Below are 22,196 nucleotides of genomic sequence, written 5' to 3'. Positions count from 1 at the left end.
ACCAGATGATGGTCCATTGATGACAATGGGGAATGACCAGTCTGTAATTTCCTGGATACCCCCTGGATTCCTTTTTGAAAACTGGAGTCACACTGGCTACTTTCCAGTACTCTGGTACAGAGCCTGATTGTAGGGACAAGTTTTTTTATTTTTTATTTTTTTGCTAAGAGATAGGCAATTTCACATTTGAGTTCCTTCGGAACTCTTGGGTGGATGCCATTTGGCCCTGGCGATTTGTTAATTTTTAGTTTTTTAAAGACAAAATATTGGAGCATTTTGAAGGCTCCAATGTTTTGAAGACCAAATACCAGGCTATAAAAAAAGAAGGCACAGAAAATACAGCGGCAGTATAATCAAAGTTGAGCACAGAAGGGGCAAAGAGCATTTACAGGTGGACAAGCTGTGTGGTGGGTAGGTGGAGGCAAACTACTGTCCTGGGGGGGTGCTTGCCCCCCCACACACACACCCAGAGCCACCCTTGGGAAAATAACAGGACTGCATAGCTGGATTCATTAACATATAGTACCCATGCAAAGCCAAAATGGTTTATTATTACAGTGTTTGCATGTCTGAATGCTCCCTTATGCATAAAGAATCCTAAGTGCATGAAAAGTTAACATATAAAGGAGACTAGGCTTTCTCCCTAACATACTAGCTCTCCATAAGCAGGAGATTGGCTTTTTTGTTTTTAAATAAAAAGGAGGAGATTCCAACATGCAATTCTCCCACCTGCAGTCTGAGGCAGGACTTGGAAGGACTGAACCAGGTGTTATTTCTGCACATTTCAATCGGTTCTGTGAGTACCAAGGAGTAAATGGAATGGGAATCATCATCTAATGGTGCAGACGCGTAGAAAATTACTGCCTCAACTCACAATAAATCCCAGGGCAAAGCAGTCTTCATTTAGTAACAGATATTTGGAAATATTTCAAAATAAATGGCATCTACTGCAAAACTGAGCTGAACAATGAAAAAAAATAGGTATGTTGAATTAAAGTATACTAGCACAGAGCATCTGTGCGCTCTTTGGGGCCAGCTGTTCCCCTCCCTCCCTCCCCACTCTCTTGCCCCCTCCCCTCCCTCCTGCCCCACTCTTTCTTGCCCTCCCTCTCCCACCCCTCGCTCTCACCCTCCTGCCCCAGTCTCTCCTGCCCTCCCCCTTGCCCTCCCTCCCCGTGCTCCTCTCTCTTGCCCTCCCTCCCCCCTGCTCCTCTCTCCTGCCCTTCCCCTCTCCCCCGGCCCACTTTCTCTTGCCCTCCCACTCTCTTGCCCTCCCCCACGCTCTCCTGCCCCTTCCCTCCTCCCCATTTCACTCTCCTTACCAGGCAGTGGGCGGCCAAAAAGGGCCTCGCCACCACCGCTCCTCCTCCTGGGAGGCAAACAGGGAAGTCCCACCACCCAGTTCCCTCCCACCCCAGCATCCCACGGATGCCTGGCCTCAGCGGCCGGTCCCACCACCTCCTGGCTGAGAGCCACCTCCGCGGCCTGGCCCACCGCTGGACCGAATGCTGCCTTTGTGGCCGGGCCCACCGGGCCAAGTGCCGCCTCCGCAGCCTGCCAGGCCCGCTGACACTACTTGCCAACCTCTGCGGCTAGCCTCTTCGGGGCTGGCTATCACTCCCCCCACCCCTATTTTCTGCCCCAGTCTCTGGGCGGGGACGGGCCCAGGCTGCCAGACCGAGTACCACCTCTGCGGCCGGGCCGGACCCGCTACCACCATCGTCGCAGCCTGGCCTGCTGCCGGCCAATTCTCCTGGATGCGCCAGCCAATCAGGCACCTCCGCCGCCCAGCCAATCAGGCTGGGTGCCGGGACGCACATTCGAAGGCACACCCAGGAGAAAAAAATATATAGATTTACATGAATACAGATGGAATCAATGCAATCTATGGTGCTTTTTAATGTAAAATAAATCTAATTTTAAGTTTTATTTAATCATTTGTGAAACAACTATGCTTTTTAGAACAGGCTTATGAAATACAATCTTTCAAATCTGAGCAATATGGGTTAAGTACACATCCTGCAAATTAAATCTATTAATATCTGTCTGTGTTGATTAGCCTTTTTAACAATGCATATTTTCTGAGCAAGTGCTATTTAGTATTACAATGAATGTTTAAGTCCCCTGCCCCTCACTCACCTCAAGATCATTACATTTTTACTGGTACCAATACTTATAAGCTCTGTTCTCAGTTGCTACTTGTTTTCGGTATTGGTGCATTTTGAATCACTAAAACTAAAAAGTGCTGCAGCCAACATTTTGAAAGCACAAAAGGATTCTCTCACTGCTAAGCACTGTCAGGGTCCAGACCATCTTCTTCAACAAGGGGGAGTCGCATTTGGAAGACTTTGGAGAGGCAGTAGTTTGGGGAGCTGACATTCAGACCAAAGGATGCTCCTCCCTGTTCAAATCCTATCAAAGGAAGCTCCAGGGCTTTCATCCTGCCAGGATTCTCAGTGTTCAAGCAGTTTTTCTGAATCATTACTAAACGGATGCATATTGTAGCTAAGCAACTTGTAACAAAATCAAAGTAAGAAAACATAAAGAAACAGGCCCAGTACAGTTCACAGTTAATTACACTTACTCAAAGGGTACGCTTACTCAAATTACGCTTACTCAAAGGGTAAAGCTAACAATATTCAGGAGATCAAACTGACAACAGACCAGATAAAGAGGAGCAAAAAAAATGAAGGGTAAAGCAATATATGTATATTTTCTGCTGATCTTTCTCACACCTAGAAATGCATGTCAACAGGTTTTGTAAATTATCTAATCAGCATTTTTTCAGACAACTGCCAAGCAGCTGGTTACAGAACAGGCGCATATTGCCATTTGCTTTTGAAAATTGAGGGGTTTCTTGCATTGGAACAGGGCTTATGCATCCAAACCAACATCATCCTGACAAATGCTGTCTGACCCCATACCTCTACAGTATATGAGTCTACAGCATATAGAGAAAGCATAGCCTATGTCATCATCATGTTTCATTGTTGAGAAAGTATAACCAAAGTCCTTCCCAGGACCTTCTTCAAAGTTGGAAGGCTTGGGGTCTCAACTTTAAAAGGAAAGAAGAATCAGTGAACACACTTATCTCTGGTACAATAAATATGTAAATATATAGTCCACTGAATGTGTGAAACAGTTTATAGTTACTCTCTCATTTAGTTTCACAGGAACCATGAGTTAGCAGGCTGTTCAATATCTTACTTTACTGGTGAGGAACAGAGATTTAAAAACAGGTCTGAATACAGAACATTATTCACTGAAACATACTGGCTTGCAATAGAACTAGAAATGAAAATAATTTCCTGTGCTGGGGGGAGGGGAAAGTAACTTCTGATGAAAACTATTTTAATCAAGCCTGACATATACATGTGACAAAAAGAACACCATTCTCTTACTTTTATTCATTTTGTTCATTTTCTTTCCATTTTGGCAACTAAAACTTTAGCCAATGTCAGCAACTTTTATAATATAACTGGATATACATTTTAATAAATACTTCATTATAGATTTCATATTCAGATATATATTTTTAACATGCAAAACCTATCTGTAAGTCTTTAAATCCAAGGAAATTGCCACCAGATATGGAAATCTGCCTTTGATTTTTCACACCTCTCACGTAAGAGAGTGGAGTAAGAGTAAGAGGTGTGGATCCGAACAGGGTTGGGGGATGTTGGCCTACAACTCCCACAATCCCTGGCTATGGACCACTTTGGCTGGGGATTATGGGAGTTGTAGTCCAAAAGCAAAGCGTAAAGTTGAGCAGGCCTGATCTAGTCCCTCATTCTATTACCAACTACCAGCAAGTTGCAACCAGGAAGCCCGCAAGCCATGAAGGCACCTCCCCACTACATGCTCCCCAGCAACTAAATGTGCAGAGGTACATTCAGCCCTAAGGGCCATTACCTAGAACCAGACCTACATGAATTTGTATAACCGTTTTAAAACCATCTCAGCTGGTAGCCATCACCATATCTTATAGCAACAAATTCCCAAGAGATTAATTATGCATCGTGTGAAAAAGCACTTTCTTTTGCCTGTCCTGATCTACTGCCATCAGTTATTCATTTATTACATTTTTATACCGCCCCATCCAAAGGCTCTCAGCAGATATCAGTTGTATCTGGATGTACCTGAAGTTCTAGTATTTTGAGAGCAAGACAAATTTTCCTGTCCACATTTTTCACACTATGTGTAGTTGTATAAACCATGTCCTTCTCAGCAGTCTCTTTTCCAAACAACCAATACTTTAGTCTTTCCTTGTAGGGAAGGTGCTCCAATTCTTTCCTGCATCTTTTCCAGCTCCACAGTATCTTTTTTTGAGATGGCTGCATTTGGAATACACAGTATTCCAAATTCAGCAGCACAATAAAGACATTGTGTTGGTGATTTTATTTTCAATCCCTTTTCTAATAACTCCCAACACCATATTTATATTTTTCACTGCTGCACGTTAGTTGACATTTTCATCAAACTATTCACCACAACCCCAAGATCTCTTTATAAAGGGTACTGCTAGTTCAGATCTTATCCATGTATACATGAAAATGGAATTTTGCCCCAATGTTAATAATTTTACATCTACACTGAATTTCATGTGGCACTCTGCTGCCTATACATCGAAGTTGGCAAGATCCTTTTGAAGCTGTTCAGTCTGCTTGGCCAGTCACTCTCCTGAATAGCTTGGTCTTATCTCTAAACATGGCCGCCTCATGGCTCACCCTGGACTCCAGATAATGTATGAACAAGTTCTCAATCCCTGTACTTGCTTCCCTTGTCTTAAAATGTTGTCCTTGTCCTATCATCCCACTAATGCCACTTTCTCTTCATTTTTCTCCCGGCCATAGAAATCAATCTGTATTTTTAGTCATTTGTTTGGATAATGCATTGCCCTAGTATAAATATTTGTACAGTAATTAAATCTCAGGCTAAGATGTTGTTCTTCAGTATCGCTTACCTCTCTGTTCTATGGTGCACCCAAGAAGAAAGTTTGTCATTCTAGGTTCAATTCTGAAAATCAGTTCTTTCAGCTAGTTGGAAAAAGCTGTCTGAATTCAATAGTTCTAACAGTGTTGATCATTTTGTAAGTGCAGCCTAAGTTCAAGGTTATCCATAATTACAAGGTACTGTTCTTTATTCATCAGATTCTAACAAGTGGAAGCTGCAAAAATTCACAGACAGAAGCGAGGCTGGGGGAAGGGAGCCAGCTTTTGATGAGAAGTAAGTTGTCTCCATGGAGCTGTCTCCATGCTGCTCTCAAATCTCTTCTCCCTCTCCTGAGCAGCAGAGTGCCTGATGCTTTGCTGATGGATTCTCATCACCGAAGCCAGGAGCCAAGTCCTGGAGCAACAGGTGAAACAAACCCAGAATCACGCCTACTAAGCAGTGTTCTCTCTAATTTTGTTAATCTATATGTGGAATGAGTGTTGTTCTGGGCAGCAGTATCAAGGCAGTGTGCGCACACATGCATTCAGAGTGGAACCTTCCTGATTCAACCTGAGCGGAATCTAAAATGAACTGAGCGGACATCAAAAAAATGTGTGCGCGCGAGCACACATACCTTAGAGAGAACACTGCTACTAAGCACTTCCAGTGTTTTACTCTGCCCCAAGTGCCTTTGCAATGTACACACAGCTGTTTCCAAAGTCATTCACAATTGCTGAGCTTTGAGAACATACACTGGACATATATACCCTCACAAGCTTCTGCAATGCTCACTCTAGAGTTTCAACACTCTGAAATCTGAAAGGTGGAGGTGGAATTGTTTGTAATTTATGACAACAAATAAAAACAAATCTCTCTCTTTCTCTCATACACACACACAGAAAACCTGGAGTTCCTTAGTACAGAGATACTAAGGAAATCCAGGTTTTCTGTGGAAATGATTTTGGATCATACACCTCAATAGTAGAGAGGTGGTTCAGAGCTCCTATTTAAAGGTGGTTCAGAGCTTCTATTTAAAGCAGGAAAGTATATATACTAAATGTTTGCCTATTAGTTTAGATTTGCCTAGTAGTTTAGAAAAAAGACAACTAGACTAAGTGAGGCTGGATTCAGACATGATATAAAACCACAGTTGGTTTAGTTAAGCCATGGTTATGTCTAAACCTGAGCCTCCCTACACACTGTGGCTTGTTTGGAGCTGACAAACCAAGTTCTGGAATCACTTTCTGAAGTTGATTTGCAAATCACATTTTATGACAACTGGTTTTGCATTATCTCTGTATAGACAAAGCATCAACAAACCACAATCAGAACCTCTGCTACACCTTAAGAGGTTGCTGCACTACGGAGAGAGAGTGAACTTATGAAAAGAACTCCTGAGCAGTAGCAGACAAGCAGCTCAAAACCACAGTTTGCCCGTTTTAGGTCTGGAAGCTCAAACTACGGTGTGGGTTCTCACCTAATGTCATTAGCTAATCTATCACTTCCTACTACCACTGCAGATATTTCTTATTTTAATTTATTCGATTTCTATACCACCCTTCCAAAAATGGCTCAGGGTGGTTTACATTAAAATAAACCAATTAATTAAAACATTTAAAACAGTCTAAAAACCCCAGAAGGCCAGGCCAAACAGATAGGTCTTAGGGGCTCTCCTGAAGGCCAATAAAGAACTAAGCTTACGGATTTCTGCAGGGTGTATATTCCACATCCCAGGGGCAGCTACAGAGAAGGCCCACCTCTGAGTTGCCAGCAGATGTAACGGTGGTAACTGGAAATGGACCTCCTCAAATGACCTTGAGGTGTGGTGGGCATCATGTAGAAGAAGGTGCTCTCTAAGGTAAACCTGACCTAACCCATTCAGAGCTTTAAACGTAATAACCAGCACTTTATATTTTGTCCGGAAACATACTGGCAGCCAATGCAACTGTTTGAAAAAACACATAATATGGTCTCTCCAGGTTGCCCCAGAGACCAATCTAGCTGCCGCATTATGAACTAACTGAAGTTTCCGAACTACGTACAAAGGCAGCCCCACATAAGAGCGCATTGCAATAGTCAAGCTTGGAGGTTACAAGCTGATGCACCACTGTTTTGAGGTCATCCTCTTCAAGGAATGGATGCAGCAATAGAATCAGCTGAAGCTGACAGAAAGCACTCCTGGCCATAGCCTCCACCTGAGATACCAGGGTGAGGCCTAGGTCCAGGAATACTCCCAAGGTGCATACCTGCTCCTTCCAGGTGAGTGTAACTCTATACAGCACAGGAAGATCTAATTCATCTCTCAAATTCTGAACCCCTACAATGAGCACCTCCATCTTGCTTGGATTCAGCTTCCATTTGTTATCCCTCATCCGGTCTATTACTGCCCACAGGCAGGCATTTAGGGAAGGAATGCCATTTCCTGATGATGAAGATGAAAAGGAGAAGTAGATTTGGGTGTCTCATCAGCATACTGGTAACACCCAGCACCAAGTCTCCTGATAACCTCACCTAGCGGTTTCATGTAGATATTAAAAAGCACTGGTGACAAAATGGAGCCCTGGGTGACTCCATATTACAGCTCCTGTTTTGAGGAGCAACTGTCACCAAGCTCCGCCATCTGGAATCTACCTGAGAAATAAGAGCTGAACCACTGCTGACTGAAACCAGGAAGAAAATTCAATTCAATGTAGCAAGTATTTTCCATGGACCACTGGGACCTACCTCACGGACAGGGGCCATTTTAGAAGCAGGTCGGAAGAAATGCTTAGGATCAATCATGCCTACTACCCTGGTGAGTTCCCTATTCCAGGTTCCCACCAGGGCATTGACAGAATCACCGGTCACACCAACTTCAAAACCCTCCAAGGCTTTTTGAAATCTTATTGGGTCTAGCAGCCTTTAGGGGCAGACCATCCTAATAGGTCAATCCCCCCTGCAGGGGTGGATTGTGGCTGTGAAACCAACCTTAACCAGGTAGTGGTCTGTCCATGACAATGGGGAAACCACAGGATCCCCCACCCATGGACCCCACCCCCCAATGATCCAAACAAAAGACCAAATTGAGTGTGTGGCCAGCAACATGAGTTAGTTCAGAACCTAATTGGGATATGCCCATAGTTGTCATTGCTGCTATGAACTCCTGAGCTGCACCAGACAAACCAGCCCAAAAGTGGATATTGAAGTCTCCCGGCACCAGTAGTCTAGGAAACTGAATCACCAACTCCATGACCAGTTTCGTCAGATCAGTTAGGGAGTCAGTTAGGCAGTGGGGTGGATGGTGCACCAACAGAACCCCCAATCTATCCCCAGCTTCAAAAATACACACTCACCCTGCTAAGTGAGCAAAGAGGCACCTTTCAAAGTGGTGGCTCTCTTATATTTAGCAGGGGGAGAGCAATTGGCCCTATCCAACCCCAGCACAGCATCCCTCCAGTGGCTGTTGCTGGTGTTTACCTTATGTTTCTTTTTTAGATTGTAAACCCTTTTGTGACAGGGAACCATCTTATATATTTATTCTTTATTTTTCTACTTTGGAAACTTTGTTGAAAATCAGTATATAAATAGCAGTAGTCGTCACAACAGCACTCATTATCTCAGAGCATATTGTTTCATCTGTAAAATATAAGTCAATTGTCTCACAGGGGCCTGGGTAAGGGAGATGGTATTCTTATGGACCACAGCCACTCCACCCTGCACACTCCACTTCCCCTACCCTGCTCCATAACGGACTAACCTGGTGGGAGAAGCTGAGCCCACAATGGACCCCTTGCCTTCCCCAACCAGGTCTCAGTTATACATGCCAGGTCAGCTCTTTTGATCCATGATCAAATCATGGATAATTTCAGTCTTATTCTGAACTGAACTGGCACTGCAAAAGGAACAAGGCCAGACTCTGTGGGTTGTTGGAGCTGCTCACCAAGGCCTGAGAGTTGACAACGCAGTTGGACGTGGTAAATGTTACTAAATTACTGGTTTCCCTTCTCCTGTAATGGCCAGCTGCTCTGTCAGTGCCAATTCTTCTATTATCCACCACCACAGTAATAACTGCCCCAGAACTGCCGGACGCACCCCCTGCAACATCCCACTCGAGAGAGCCCAAACACATATCCGCAAAAAAGCCTGGCACAACCCAATAAAAATAAAAGATCAGCAACCTCTAGCCCAGACCTCCAACCCACCTCCCCCACAATACAACCTCCCCCAGCCTTCAGTCCCACCCCAACGGCCGGACCCCTTTGGCGGCCAGCTTCGGTGGCTGCCTGTAGCCCGGCTGGGCCTGCTGACACAGCCCTTCCTTAAATAGCCCTCTTAAATGTAAAATTACAGTTTACATATTAAAAATGTAAATATTGGCAGTAAGCTGCCAAGAAACTGTTTGAGAAGAACAGAACTCTGTTCAACTTGCTAGTGACACCTATCCTGAAAAAAGTAAGTACTCAGGAGAGTTATTTTCACGAACATTATGCTGGCTCACCAGAAAGAAAATTCAATTCAATGTAGCAAGTATTTTCCATGGACCACCTGGACCTACCTCACGGACTCAGGTTAAGAACCCCTGATGTAGATGCTAGAGACTGTGCAGAGTGATTTAAGATTGGATTCATCCAAAGAGCTCTGTCAGAGAGGAACATTGGACTTAATGTGATGGGTTCTTTTTCCCTGTGACTGGAGCTCATTGGACTGGGTTGTGGACTGAGCATGCTCGAGGCAGGGCCGGATCACAAGTTGCTAATTTCCTGTGCCAGGAGGCCATAGCCCCAGTTCCTGGACTGTAGAAGCGAGTGTGGCACGTAAAGTAGAAAAAGAGCAACAGAGTCTAACAAGCCAATCAAGTTATAGCAGAGACAAAACATTGTACATAAGGGAAAGGCAACATCAGGTAAACTACATCTGAGAACCCTGAGAGGTGTAACTACCGAAAAGGCAACCCACTAACTATATATATCTGTGGTGGGGCTGATGAGCTCCAGTCACAAGGAAAAAGCACCCTTCATGGTAAGTCCAATGTTCCTCCCCCCCACCCACCCCCGCTGGAGCTCATCAGACTGGGACATGCCCAAGTGGTCAGGAATCTGGGAGCCAAGGGTGTATGTTTAAACCACTTGCTTTAGTACCCTGCAACCAAAGGCCACCTGGGGCATGTGGAAGGATAAAATCTTGTAATGGCAGATAAATGGAGTGACTGAGGACCAAGTGGTGGCTTTGCAGATGTCACTCAGGGGTGCATGAGCAGAGAAAGCCGCCAAAGTACAGGCACTACGAGTAGAGTGTGCTGTGATATTAGGAGGAGTAGGAAGGTTAAGAGATTCATAGGTGAAGACAATACACGCCTTTATCCAGCAGGACAAGGCAGATTTGGACATCTTTGTGCCCCAAGAATGAGAATGGAAGGAAATGAAAAGAGAGTCAGAGAGGTAAAAGCCCCTAGTTCATCGACTATAGATGTGGAGCACTCTGCGGACATCTAGGGTATGCCAGGTCTTCTCTCTAGGATATTATAGAGATGGACAGAATGAAGGCAACACAATCTCCTGTGATCTGTGGAAGGCAGTATTAATTTTTGGTATGAAGGTGGGATCCAGTTTAAGGAGCACAGAGTCCAGCTGAAAGAGACAGAATTCCCTGAGGACCAAGAGCATTCCAAGTTCGGAGACCCTGCGTGCTGAAGTGATGGCTACTAAGAATAAGACCTTATAGGACAGGATCTGCAAGGGGGAGGATGATAGTGGTTCAAACGGGTGCTGAGTGAGAGCGTTCAAAACCTTAAATTCCATGAGGGAAACATGTGCACGGTTGGATGCCCCTCTGAGGAAGCGAGTGATATGTGGATGAAGGTTAGTAGATCCTTGGATAGGTAGATCGAAAACAAAGTTAGTGCTGAAGTCTGTCTTTTAAGAGTGTTAGGGTGCAGGTGTGGATCCAAACCCAACTGAAGGAAGGCAAGGACTTCAAGGACTCCTGCCAAGGTAGGGTTAATCCTTTTTCGGTGTGACCAATGTGAAAAGGTCACCCATGTAGTCTGCTATATATGAGTAGTAGATGGAAAGCGAAATACCAAGATAGTGTCCTGTACTAGAGTTTTGTGTGGCTAGTCTGGTGAGCTCAACCTCCAGGCACAGAGTTGGAGCCACTGTGGATCTGGATGGATCAGAGGGTCCTGGGAGAGGAGATCTCTGTGTAGTGGGCGGCGCCAAGGGAGTCACACTGACAGGGCCACTAGGTTGGAGAAGTAGGGCCTCCAAGGCCAGTAAGGAGCTATGAGGATGATATCCGCCTTTTCCAAGGTCACCTTCCTGGGAACTCAAGGGATGATGGCAGTTGGTGGAAAGTCATAAACAAGCGTTGGTGGCCAGGGAGCTGTGAGGGCATCTGTCACTTCCAGATGGGGTGTGAAACCTTGTGTACAAGCGAAGCAGCTGATGGTTTGTTGTGGAGGTGAACAGTTCTACCTTCAAGTGCCCGAGTATCATTGTCACCTGTTGGAAGACCTTTGGGTGTAAGCCTCCATTCTGCTGGGTCTATGCTGCGCTGGCTGAGCCAGTCTGCCTGAGAGGTTGGCTGCAATGTTCTGTGATGATGAATGCAAGCTGAGTCTCTGCCCACTGAAAGAGGAGATCAGATTCCCTCATCAACACCCGGGATCTGGTCCCACCCTGTCGGTTGATGTGGGATTTGGCAGTGACGTTGTCCATCCTGATGAATATGTGGGAGTCCCAGAGAAGGAAGTGTAGTTGGACGAGGGCCTGCCTGACTGCACGAAACTAACCAGTTGACGCTCCTGTGTGATTCCTCTGATGACCAACGATCCTGGGCATATCAGTCTGTCCAGTGTGCTCCCCAGCCTGTCAAGCTGGCATTTGCTGTGACCAAGATTCAGCGTGGGACTGTCATGGAAAGGCCCCTGTTGATGGAGGAAGAAAGCCACCAAATGAAGGAATGTCTGACCCTGGCAGGTAGGTGTATCTATTTGTATGTGCCTGACATGTCCTCAAGGGGAAGCAGGAACCATTGTAGTGGTCTTGAGTACCATCTCGACCAGGAAGTACACTCTGGGCAAGCCGCCAAGGATCCCAAGGCTGTAGCTAGTAACATCGTCCACAGACTGTTGCTGGAGCAGGGGTGTCAGAAGCTCGGCTATTTTGTCCTTTCTCTCCTATGGAAGGGAGATTAAAGCTTGATTTGTGTTGAACAATGCCCTGAGGTGCTGGAGGACCTGTGATGGACAGAGACTCCTCTTCTCGTGGTTAATGAAGAAGCTATGGTCCTCTAGACACTGAAGGGAGGTGAGCATATCTCTCTTGGCCTGGCGCAGTCTGAAGGACGTCCGAAGCCTCTGGATGCAGTACACTGAACTGGTTGCTTTGATTTCCTTGAGACTGCCTGTAGGGGTAAAAGGAATGCCCTGGTGTTTGAAATGGCCTACATGTTTTGCGTTTGTTTGATGGCATAGTCTTTTTCTTATCCCTGGTTTCTACAAGGATGGGTTTGAGGGAGGTCCTGAATAGGTTGCCACCTGTGAATGGTGAAGCTGTGAGTGCCAATCTGGATTTGGCATCTGCGTTCCAATTCTTCAGCTAAAGGGACCTACGGACTGCCACCTAGGCCACCATGGCTCTGGAGGCATGTTGCATAGAATCTAGACTGGAGTTGGCCATAAGGGCTGCAGCCTTGGTTATTTTGTTGAGGCCTTGACGTAGTTTGGTGTTTTTAGGAGATACAAGGTCTGCTAGTTCCTTAGCCCAAAGTATGGATGCTCTGGCCAAGATGGATGCATTGGTAGCGGTCTTGATGACCACGGCAGATGCCTTGTGAGCTTTTCTGAGGATCAGGTCGCATTTCTCATCTTCAGGCACCTTGAGTAGTCCATGTCCTTCTGTGTTCAGTAGAGCCCCTGAAACCGGTTGTGCCACTGGAGCGTCCATGTGAGGTACCTCCAGGAGGGCAGTAACCTCCTGTGGAAGAGAATAGTGCTTTGGGGGGGCATACCCCAATAGACTTAGAAGATTCAGGTCTTTCCCATTCCGCTAGCATGACCTTTTTGAACATAGGAGGAAAGGGAACCAAGGCAGCAGATGAAGGAAACATGTTCTGATCTAATTCCGTATTAGATTGGGGCTCCTCTGGTGGTCTAACATCATGAACAGTTCTCTTAGCCTTGGCCAGCAATACCTCAAAACCAGAGGATAAAAACCACTGGGAAGATATAGGTGCCTGTTGAGTAACCTCCTCTGCCAATAACTCTCCATCCTCCTTATCTGGGTCCCCGGGATCAATGGGCTCAGAGTGAGAGGACTGAGTCAGAAACTGGTATGCCTGGATTAGGCTGGTGCAGTTGTATGTGGAACTGGTACAAGTATGTGGAACTGGTACATACAGTTGTATGTGGAACTGGTACAGGTATGATAGGTGGAACAGAAGGTAGTGCAGGAGGCAGGAAGAGAGGCTGATGTAGGATAATGGGGACAGGCAGAGATAAGGCAGGTGTAGTGGGAAGGGATGTCAGAGTAGTATGCCCTTTTCTTGTGTCTATGCTGCCTTCTCAGGGCAAAATGGCCCTTCTCAAAGGGTGGGATGGCTTTCCTCATGGGGCTGGTGTCAGGGTAAGAGGAAGATAGCTGCCCCTTTGGAGTTATGGGGTCTTTTAGGGGGCCTAGGTAGCACCTGCAGAGCTGTAGGTAAAGCGGATACAGGGTTTGGTGCAGTGGTACGAGCAGCACCAAACACGCCTTGGCTATGAACTCCTTGAGCCAACTAGACTTTGGGGGGTAAAGGGATTAAACTAAGGATGGACACTGGTACTCACAGAAGCCATGGAAGGAGCAGCCTCAAGTGCTGGACCTGTTGGAATGCCGCCTGCAGTGCCAGTAAGCTGCTCGATTGGCACAGAGCAGTCCATCAATAAGCCCTTTCAGTTTGGCATGGGGGAGAGGAGCGCAGACTAGCCGGTTCCCCCTCCACCAGCACAAGCACTGGACTAGCTGGGATGGAAGCCTCAGGTGCATCTGGAGGACATGGAATACCTCTGTTAGCCACCACATGGTCTGCCAAAGCAACTGGGTGATGGTGCTGTTTTTGCTGCTGGCACACAACCTAAATGACTAGGCGCTCATGGAGCTGCATGGAAGAGGGCTACCTTCGTGTACCTTTTCTTTGACAGCTTCACTGGCTCCTTGCAGTGCTTGGTCTTTTTTGTGGCTTTAAGAGCCACCGGAGTGGTCTCAGTTTTCCCTGCCTCTGCAGCTGTCGGAACGGCTTGGGTGGGAATCAGCAAGTCCAAGTGTGCCCTATTTCGGGCGGAGGAGGCAGAGGGTGGTTGATTAATGTTCACTCCTCCGATATTCTGCTGGGTTTCCTCAGAGAAGGAAAAAGCTTGCTGGCTAAAGACTGTTCCAAGTGCAAGTCTAAGAAGGAAATCAAAAGTGAAACTAACCACCAATTAGAATCAGAACACAAAAAGAATTTGGAGAAAACTATTTGTAATAAACAGCTCACCCTAGGGTATTGTGATATAAGTGGTATTATGTTTTTATAACTGTGTTATATGTTCTATTCTATTTCCTTGTTGTACTGGTCATAGACTGTAATAAACTTTGAAATGAAACTGAATAAACAGCTTCCTTCCCACTATCACACAATCGGGCGGGGGTGGGGGGGAGGAGAGGAGAGAATAAAGAAAATGGAAACTAGCCTGAGATTTTTTGTAGAGCTCTTTTCTGGACCTGCAATCATGAGCAAGGCAGGACCAGAACTGGGGCTATGGCCTCCCGGCACAGGAAATTAGCAACATGTGATCGGGTCCTGCTTCGAGCATGCTCAGTCCACAACCCAGTCTGATGAGCTCCAGCACATGGGAAAAGTCACTATTTCCATTTTGCAATTAGCAGAACTGAAGCTCATACAAAGCTACTTTCCCATCTCAGAGCTGAATTACTGGCAGGCCTACCCAGCTTTCTAGCTGCAGAAATGCAAGCATTCTTGTAAGCCAGGCCTGCTCAACTCTGGCCCCCCAGCTGTACTAAATAAAAAGGAGAAGTCTGATCTACTTTTCAAGTTTTAAAAACAAAGGCACCAGGAGGGCAAACAAGGAAGTGCCTGGCAGAGGGGGAAAGGTGGGCCTGGAGGAGTGGGTGAAGGGAAGCTCTGGAGGTTGAGGAGGAAGCCTTTGGAGCCACCTCCAATGAAGTGATGGCAGCAGCAGTGCCACCAGAGCTGCAGGAAAGAAGAAGAAGGCTGGCAAAAGGGAACAAGTGGCATCCCCCATCTGTGCCTTTCTTAGGGCTTTGTTTTCACGCAGGGTCTTCCAGATTCTCAAGCAATCACAGGGTCCTTGATCCAGCCTCATGGTCTTCTCCCTCCACCCACCCTCCCTGAGACTTTCACTTGATAAACAGCGCAGGCTGCTCATTTGCTAGGTTGACAGTTTGATTTCTAAATACCCAACCAGGTGAATGAAAAGCCCATGCCAGTTCTCAGGAACCTAAACCTATTTTTCAAATTAGAGTTTACACTTGAATATTGTGGTTTTAACTTCTATGGTACTTCCACAGAACTTCACCCCACCCCATTCCACCCCCATGATAATCAAGCGTCTCTTGTACCGAACGCCACCTTAAGTGGCGCACTGGGGAAATGCTTGACTAACAAGCAGAAGGTTGCCGGTTCAAATCCCCACTGGTACTGTATCGGGCAGCAGTGACATAGGAAGATGCTGAAAGGCATCATCACATACTGCGCAGGAGGAGGCAATGGTAAACCCCTTCTGTATTCTACCAAAAGACAACCACAGGGCTCTGTGGTCGCCAGGAGTTGGCATCAACTAGGGATGTGCAAGGAACCGGTTCAAAAAACCGGTGTCTCTCCAAGAGTGGGAGGAGGATGCACTCCCCCCCCCCCCGATCGCTTTAATCCCACCAGCATCAGGGTTTTTTTTAATGGCCCATCAGGGTGGCAGTGTATCTCCCTGCCAACCCGCTGCCCTTGTCTTCCGGATATGACCAAAAGTTGCTGACATGCGTGTGCGCGTAGGCACAGGCGTGTGCATATCACATGCGCCTGTGCCGGCACACGAAGGCACGTCAGCAACTTCCGGTCATATCCAGAAGATGAGGGCAACGGGGCAGCAGAGAGGCACACTGCCGCCCCGATGCGCTTCGAACGGCCCCGCGGCGGTTCCGTGCACATCCCTAGCATCAACTCAATGGCACACTTTACCTTTACCTCCTGTACTGAAGAATAAGAAAACATCTGGGCTATTTGGCAACACAGATAATTTCTTTTCAAAGTTAGAGTGAAAAGAAGCCCCACAAGTTTTTTGGCATAAAATATAATGCATATCCCCTAAATTTCTGCCCTAAACCATTCCATAGAGCGCAAGGGTCACAACAATAATTAAAAAATATATTTCAAAGAGCCCCTAAATTATCCTCAAAAGGAGCTAGATACAGGAATGATTAAGCATTCTGTCAGTGCAGGCCTTGAAGGTTTTAAGATGGACATGGGAGTTGCTGTAATCTTTTATACATTTCCTGTAATACGAATACGATGAATATTTATATACCCCTTTTTAACAAAAGTTCCCAAAATGGCTTACATAGAAATAAAATAAAATGGCTGCCTGTCCCCAAAGGGATCACAATCTAAAAAAGAAACAGACACCAGCAACAGCCACTGGAGGGATGCTGTGCTGGGGGTGGATAGGGCCAGTTGCTCTCCTACTGCTAAACAAAGAGAATCACCACTTTTAAAAGGTGTCTCTTAGCTCAGTTAGCAGAGGACAACCACAAGGAAATGGTACAGCAGAGTGGTCAAGAGATGAAGCTGCAATCACAATGTTTTCTGACTATATCTCATGTCTGCTATAAACCCACTAGGTGACCTTAGCAAGCCACCCTCTCAGCCTTGGCCCCAATCTTCAATATGGAGCTATAAATACTGACCTACTTTATCGGGCTGACATAAGGATTACAACAAAAATCCAGCGTGGTGTAGTGGTTAGAGTGTTGGACTAGGACAGGGGAGACCCGAGTTCAAATTCCCATTCAGCCATGATACTTGCTGGGTGACTCTGGGCCAGTCACTTCTCTCTCAGCTTAACCTACTTCACAGGGTTGCTGTGAAGAGAAATCTAACTATGTACACTGCTCTGGGCTCCTTGGAGGAAGAGCAGAAAGAAAGAAAGAAAACAATGTATGCAACACACTTTAGCATTTGAAAGCACTACATATGTTTAAATGCTAACTATTTCCTTCTCTTTTCCCAAATTAGTTCCCCCACCCTTTTCTCACTGTCAGGAAGTGGGGAGGAGAGCAAGAATTATACACCTCTTTTTTTGAATGTTTGAGGGAGGCTTACAAAGTTAAATATTCAACAAATATTCACAATAAAAACTATTCACAGTTTTGCAGATACATTCCAAAAAACAATGCAATTTTATCCATACATTAAACAAATAAAACAAATCTATATATATTTGAATTCAAACATCATAGTTTTTCAGTTATTAGGTTGCTGACAACTGAAATAATGAAAGATCAAATGCAAGCTGTGAAAACACCACAAGGAACACTACCTGATCTAGGTTTTTGAAGAGGAGGATATCTTTACATGCTTCCTGTAACCTGCATCTCTGCTCATCTGTTTTGGGATGAACTACCTGCAAAACATATTTTTTTAATTATTTGCCTGTTTATCATGTTTTATCCTGCCCTTCAGGTAAAGATGTTTGAGGGAGGCTTACAAAGTTAAATATTCAATAAATATTCACAATAAAATAAAATAAAATAAATATAAATAAATATAAATAAAATAAATAATATAATAATATAAATAAATAATATAATAATAAAAATAAAATAAAATAAATATTAATAAAAACCAATGAAAAGAATGAAAAAAAATTAAACAGAATTAAATAGTAGACACATACACTAAAATGTCTGCATAAATAAAGATTTCAGCTGGCACATCACAGACTTGGGAAGCATCTTGGGAAGATAATTCCCCAAAGAAGGTGGCACCACCAAAGAGGCCCTCCTCACCTGCCATGCCTCATATGGTATAAGGACCCAGAAAATGCCTTTCAAGGCAGATATTAACATCCAGGCAGATTTATGTGGAAGGAAGACGTCACTGAAGTTGTCTGGTTTAAATAATTTAGGGTTTTAAACATCATGATCAGTATGTTGAACTGGGCCCAGAAAAGGACCAGGAACCAGTGAAGTTCTTACAACATTCTGGGGAAATGTGTTCCATAAGCTTGATTCCAGAAAGTAAACTAGCCCTAGCATTGTAATCTAATCACCAATTTTGAATTCTCTTCAAGGGCAGTCCCCCATTTAATGTAATGTAATAATCCAAACAGAATGTTATTAGAGCATTGATGATGGTAGCCAAGCTCTCTCTGTCCAGGAAAAGTTGCAGTTTGCATACCAGCCAAAGCTGGTAAAAAAAAAATAGCAGATCTAAGAGCATCCTGCAACTGCAGATCTGATCTTTCAGGAGTGCCATCCTCATTCAAGGACATCTAAGCTCAACCAACCACCAATAGCATCTCCATCTTATGAGTATTCAGCTTCTTTCTATTGGCCTTCATGCAGCCTATTATCAACCCCCGGCAGCCATTCAACACTTCAACAACTTCACTTGAATTAGATGAAAAGGAAAGACAGAGCTGAGTGTCATCAGCATATTGATGACACTGCACTGCAAATCCCCACGTAACTGCATTAATGCAGATATTGCACAGCATCAGGAAAAGATGGCACCCTCCAGAAAAGCAGCAAAAATGCCATCTGAAATGCAGCATAACTGATATGATGTGGAGCAACAGTGCCCCAGCACTACCCTTCTGGAAATGACCATCCAAAGAAGGTACAGAACCACTGGAGCACAGTGACCATGACTCCAGAAGGATACCATGATTAATGGTATCAACAGCTACTGAGAGCTCTAGGAGAACGAGAAGCGACATACTCCCCCTGTCCTCCTTCCAGCATAGATCATCCATCAAGGTGATCAAAGCAGTTTCAGGGCTTAACTCTATCTGGAAACCAGATTGAAATTGATACAGATCATCAATCTCATCCAGGAGTGCCTGGAGTTGTAGGCAATCACCAAAAAGCATAGTAAATCTAGACATTTTGTGGCAAAAAGCCCCAGCGCAAACACACAATCTTGCTGTGAATCTGAACAGTCTGATATACCTAGAAGCAACACATGTGGACATTAAGCGTACCTCAGTACATTCTACACCCCCTGCTTGTTCTGGAGCACTCTGAAAATATCTTAACTCTGCCAAGGAGCAGCTTTCCCATTTCTCTTACTTTGTTATTGATTTATTTAGAACATGCCCTATGCCGAGGCCTCAAAGAACAAAACTGCAATTGTTCACAGACTACTCTACCTTGGGACGAAGTCGCCGTTCTGTTCTTTTGGCCATTCCAAAAATGCAAGCTAGCTTTACAGAGTTTCAAAATACTGGTTCAAATTTGTTTCAAAATACTGAACAAACCAAAATCTCCTATGAATCAATTTTTATAAATCCTCTTATGACATGTTCATTTGTGATTTTAAATCACAAATTAGCATTTGATAAGATGCACAACTCTGCCAGGACACTAATTAAGCTGGCTGTGAAACTAACATGTTCTTCAGAGTAACAAGAAAACTGAACCATATAACCTGAACTATAGTGCTGTAAAGCAAAGAACAACCCTCAAACAAGGTCACAAAATACTTTAAAATGTTTTTGAAAATACATAGGAACATAGGAAACTGCCATATACTGAGTCAGACCATTGGTCTATCTAGCTCAGTATTGTCTTCACAGACTGGCAGCGGCTTCTCCAAGGTTGCAGGCAGGAATCTCTCTCAGCCCTATCTTGGAGAAGTCAGAGAGGGAACTTGAAACTTTCTGCTCTTCCCAGAGCGGCTCCATCCCCTGAGGGGAATATCTTGCAGTGCTCACACATCAAGTCTTCCATTCAGATGCAACCAGGGCAAACTCTGCTTAGCTATGGGGACAAGTCATGCTTGCTACCACAAGACCAGCTCTCCTCTCCTAAGTATCAAGGTAAAAGAATACAAGTTTGTACTTGTCAAAGACACATGCTGGCATTTGAAAAAGTAGGAGGGGGGACTGGCATCAATCAGCACAGTTCACTAGGAGTAAAAAAACTGCTTTGGTTTAAAAAAAGAGGGGGCACTAAGCAGGGATCCTCAACGTTGGGCCCCCAGATGTTCTTGGACTTCAACTCCCATAATCCCCAGCTAAAGGCCACTGGGCCTGGGGATTATGGGAGTTGAAGTCCAAGAACATCTGGGGGCCCAACGTTGAGGATCCCTGCACTAAGGGATATGTGAGGAAATTGGGGTATCAATGGCTTTATTAATTTCCCATGCTATTACAAGTAGCATGACCAGGCTTACAAAGAATGAACCACCTCTGTGTACAGTTCTGAAAAACCTTTTGCTGTACAATCTTGAAGAAAGCTACAATGCCCCAAAATGTATACAAATTATGCCTCAGTCAAATTAAGTTCGCAGATCCACATTGGAGGCAGGGGGCGGGGGGAAAGATGCGTGCAATCATTTGAGAAGCAACAAAATACCCCAGTCCAATTAATCTGTGCAAAAAGATGCAATTTGTTCATTCTCTTACCCTTGGTTCTATATCTTCTTCATCTTCATCTGGATTGAATGCTTCTGCACAGACTTGAAAGAGAAAACATTTTAAACAGATAAATTATTCCTTTGCAAACCGAACAATTAACTCCCTCTATCCCTCCCCCTCCCATGTATGTTGATTAGTAAGTTGTGGGCTGCTATGATCATGATGCTATGTATTATAAGACATAGTGTCATTGTTCCAAAGCATGGCTAAATATGCAACACAAACCATATTGATGGGGAAGGGAAAGTAAAGTCAAAGACTTTCTCCAAAAGAGAGTTTTGTGCTGCAACTCTTTGGCAATTTGACAAGAACTATCTTGAGGAAAGCTATGAAGAGGTGGAGGCGGCTATGGCCTGTGGGTCTTATACAGTCTACTATTGTTTATAGGAAAAGAAACTATGATTGCCAGAAACTAAATGTCCTGCTCTAAGGAAACTGCTCACTAACCATGCTATCCATATTCTGCATGGAGTGTGTTACTGTTATTGACCATTGTAAGTAACTTCATTTCTGTAATTCTTGTTCAGGAGACCAAAGGTCCAATGTGGTCTGATATGGACCATAAGTATACTTGAGCATGTGAGTTTTCATCATCTTAACCTGTTTTTATAAAGCCTACAGCTACATTTTGGTTGTATGCAGGAAGATTCTCTCAACAGGGCATGGTAAGTCAATCATGACTCACTGTATGCATTCATGTTTGTACAATATGAAACTCCTAGGAAAGTGATCAACCAATCCTCTGAAACACAGAGTTTGGTGTTACTAGGAACACAGGAAACTGCCATATACTAAGTCAGACCATTGGTCTATCTAGCTCAGTATTGTCTTCACAGACTGGCAGCGGCTTCTCCAATGTTGCAGGCAGGACTCTTTCTCAGCCCTATCTTGGAGAAGCCAGGGAGGGAACTTGAAACCTTCTGCTCTTCCCAGAGCGGCTTCATCCTCTGAGGGGAATATCTTGCAGTGCTCACACATCAAGTCTCCCATTCATATGCAACCAGGGCAGACCCTGCTTAGCTAGGGGGACAAGTCATGCTTGCTACCACAAGACCAGCTCTCCTCCTACTGAAGAAGGAAACTACCACGTAAGGAAAAGGGTTGAGTCTGACTTGATGTTTTATAAACTATAAGTAGTAAAGCAAAGAATGAATGCATTTTTTTTGCAACAAATGCTAGCAACTGTCACTTTTGCTTGTACTTTTGTTAATTTTACTTTAAAATTTTATACTCTGCTTTTTCCCCTTAAGAGGCATCCAAAACAGCTTACAACAAAATTAAAAGCAAAGTTAAAATAACACTGAAATAGCAGGCCCACAAAGCAATGCAGCACAGATATCTGATCACTGTATTTTAACAAGTTCAATAAAAAGAGGCCTGTCTTCTGCTTTTGCCAAAACACTAAAAAGCGAGGGGCCAACCATTCAAAAGACCAATGTGGTGGTCTGCTATGGGCTACGCTTAATTGGAGTTATGCATGTCGCTTTCAAAGGAGCTTCAGATGGTAAAGGAATGCACAGAAAGGCCTTCCCAAAAATATGTTATTGGGCAGGAAACCAGTCCTTTAGATACCTTGGTTCTATATCACTGA

The 22,196-nt window shown here is 44.7% G+C and overlaps 1 protein-coding gene across 2 annotated transcripts in view; it reads right to left on the bottom strand.

The window, feature by feature from the left end:
* PRKAR2A (protein kinase cAMP-dependent type II regulatory subunit alpha) overlaps positions 1–22,196 on the bottom strand; it is a 171,262-nt gene that overhangs the window by 30,115 nt on the left and 118,951 nt on the right. For both annotated transcript variants that reach the window (XM_053297417.1, XM_053297416.1), the window contains 2 exons: positions 20,594–20,646; positions 17,504–17,587 (listed from right to left, as the gene is read on the bottom strand). In XM_053297417.1, coding sequence (XP_053153392.1) covers positions 17,504–17,587; positions 20,594–20,646 — 137 coding nt within the window. The remainder of the gene's footprint in view (positions 1–17,503; positions 17,588–20,593; positions 20,647–22,196) is intronic.

This window comes from Hemicordylus capensis, chromosome 2, assembly GCF_027244095.1.
Source record: "Hemicordylus capensis ecotype Gifberg chromosome 2, rHemCap1.1.pri, whole genome shotgun sequence".
Lineage (NCBI taxonomy): Eukaryota > Metazoa > Chordata > Lepidosauria > Squamata > Cordylidae > Hemicordylus > Hemicordylus capensis.
Note: the sequence above shows the minus strand (reverse complement) of the source record. Positions and strands in the feature narration are given on the sequence as shown.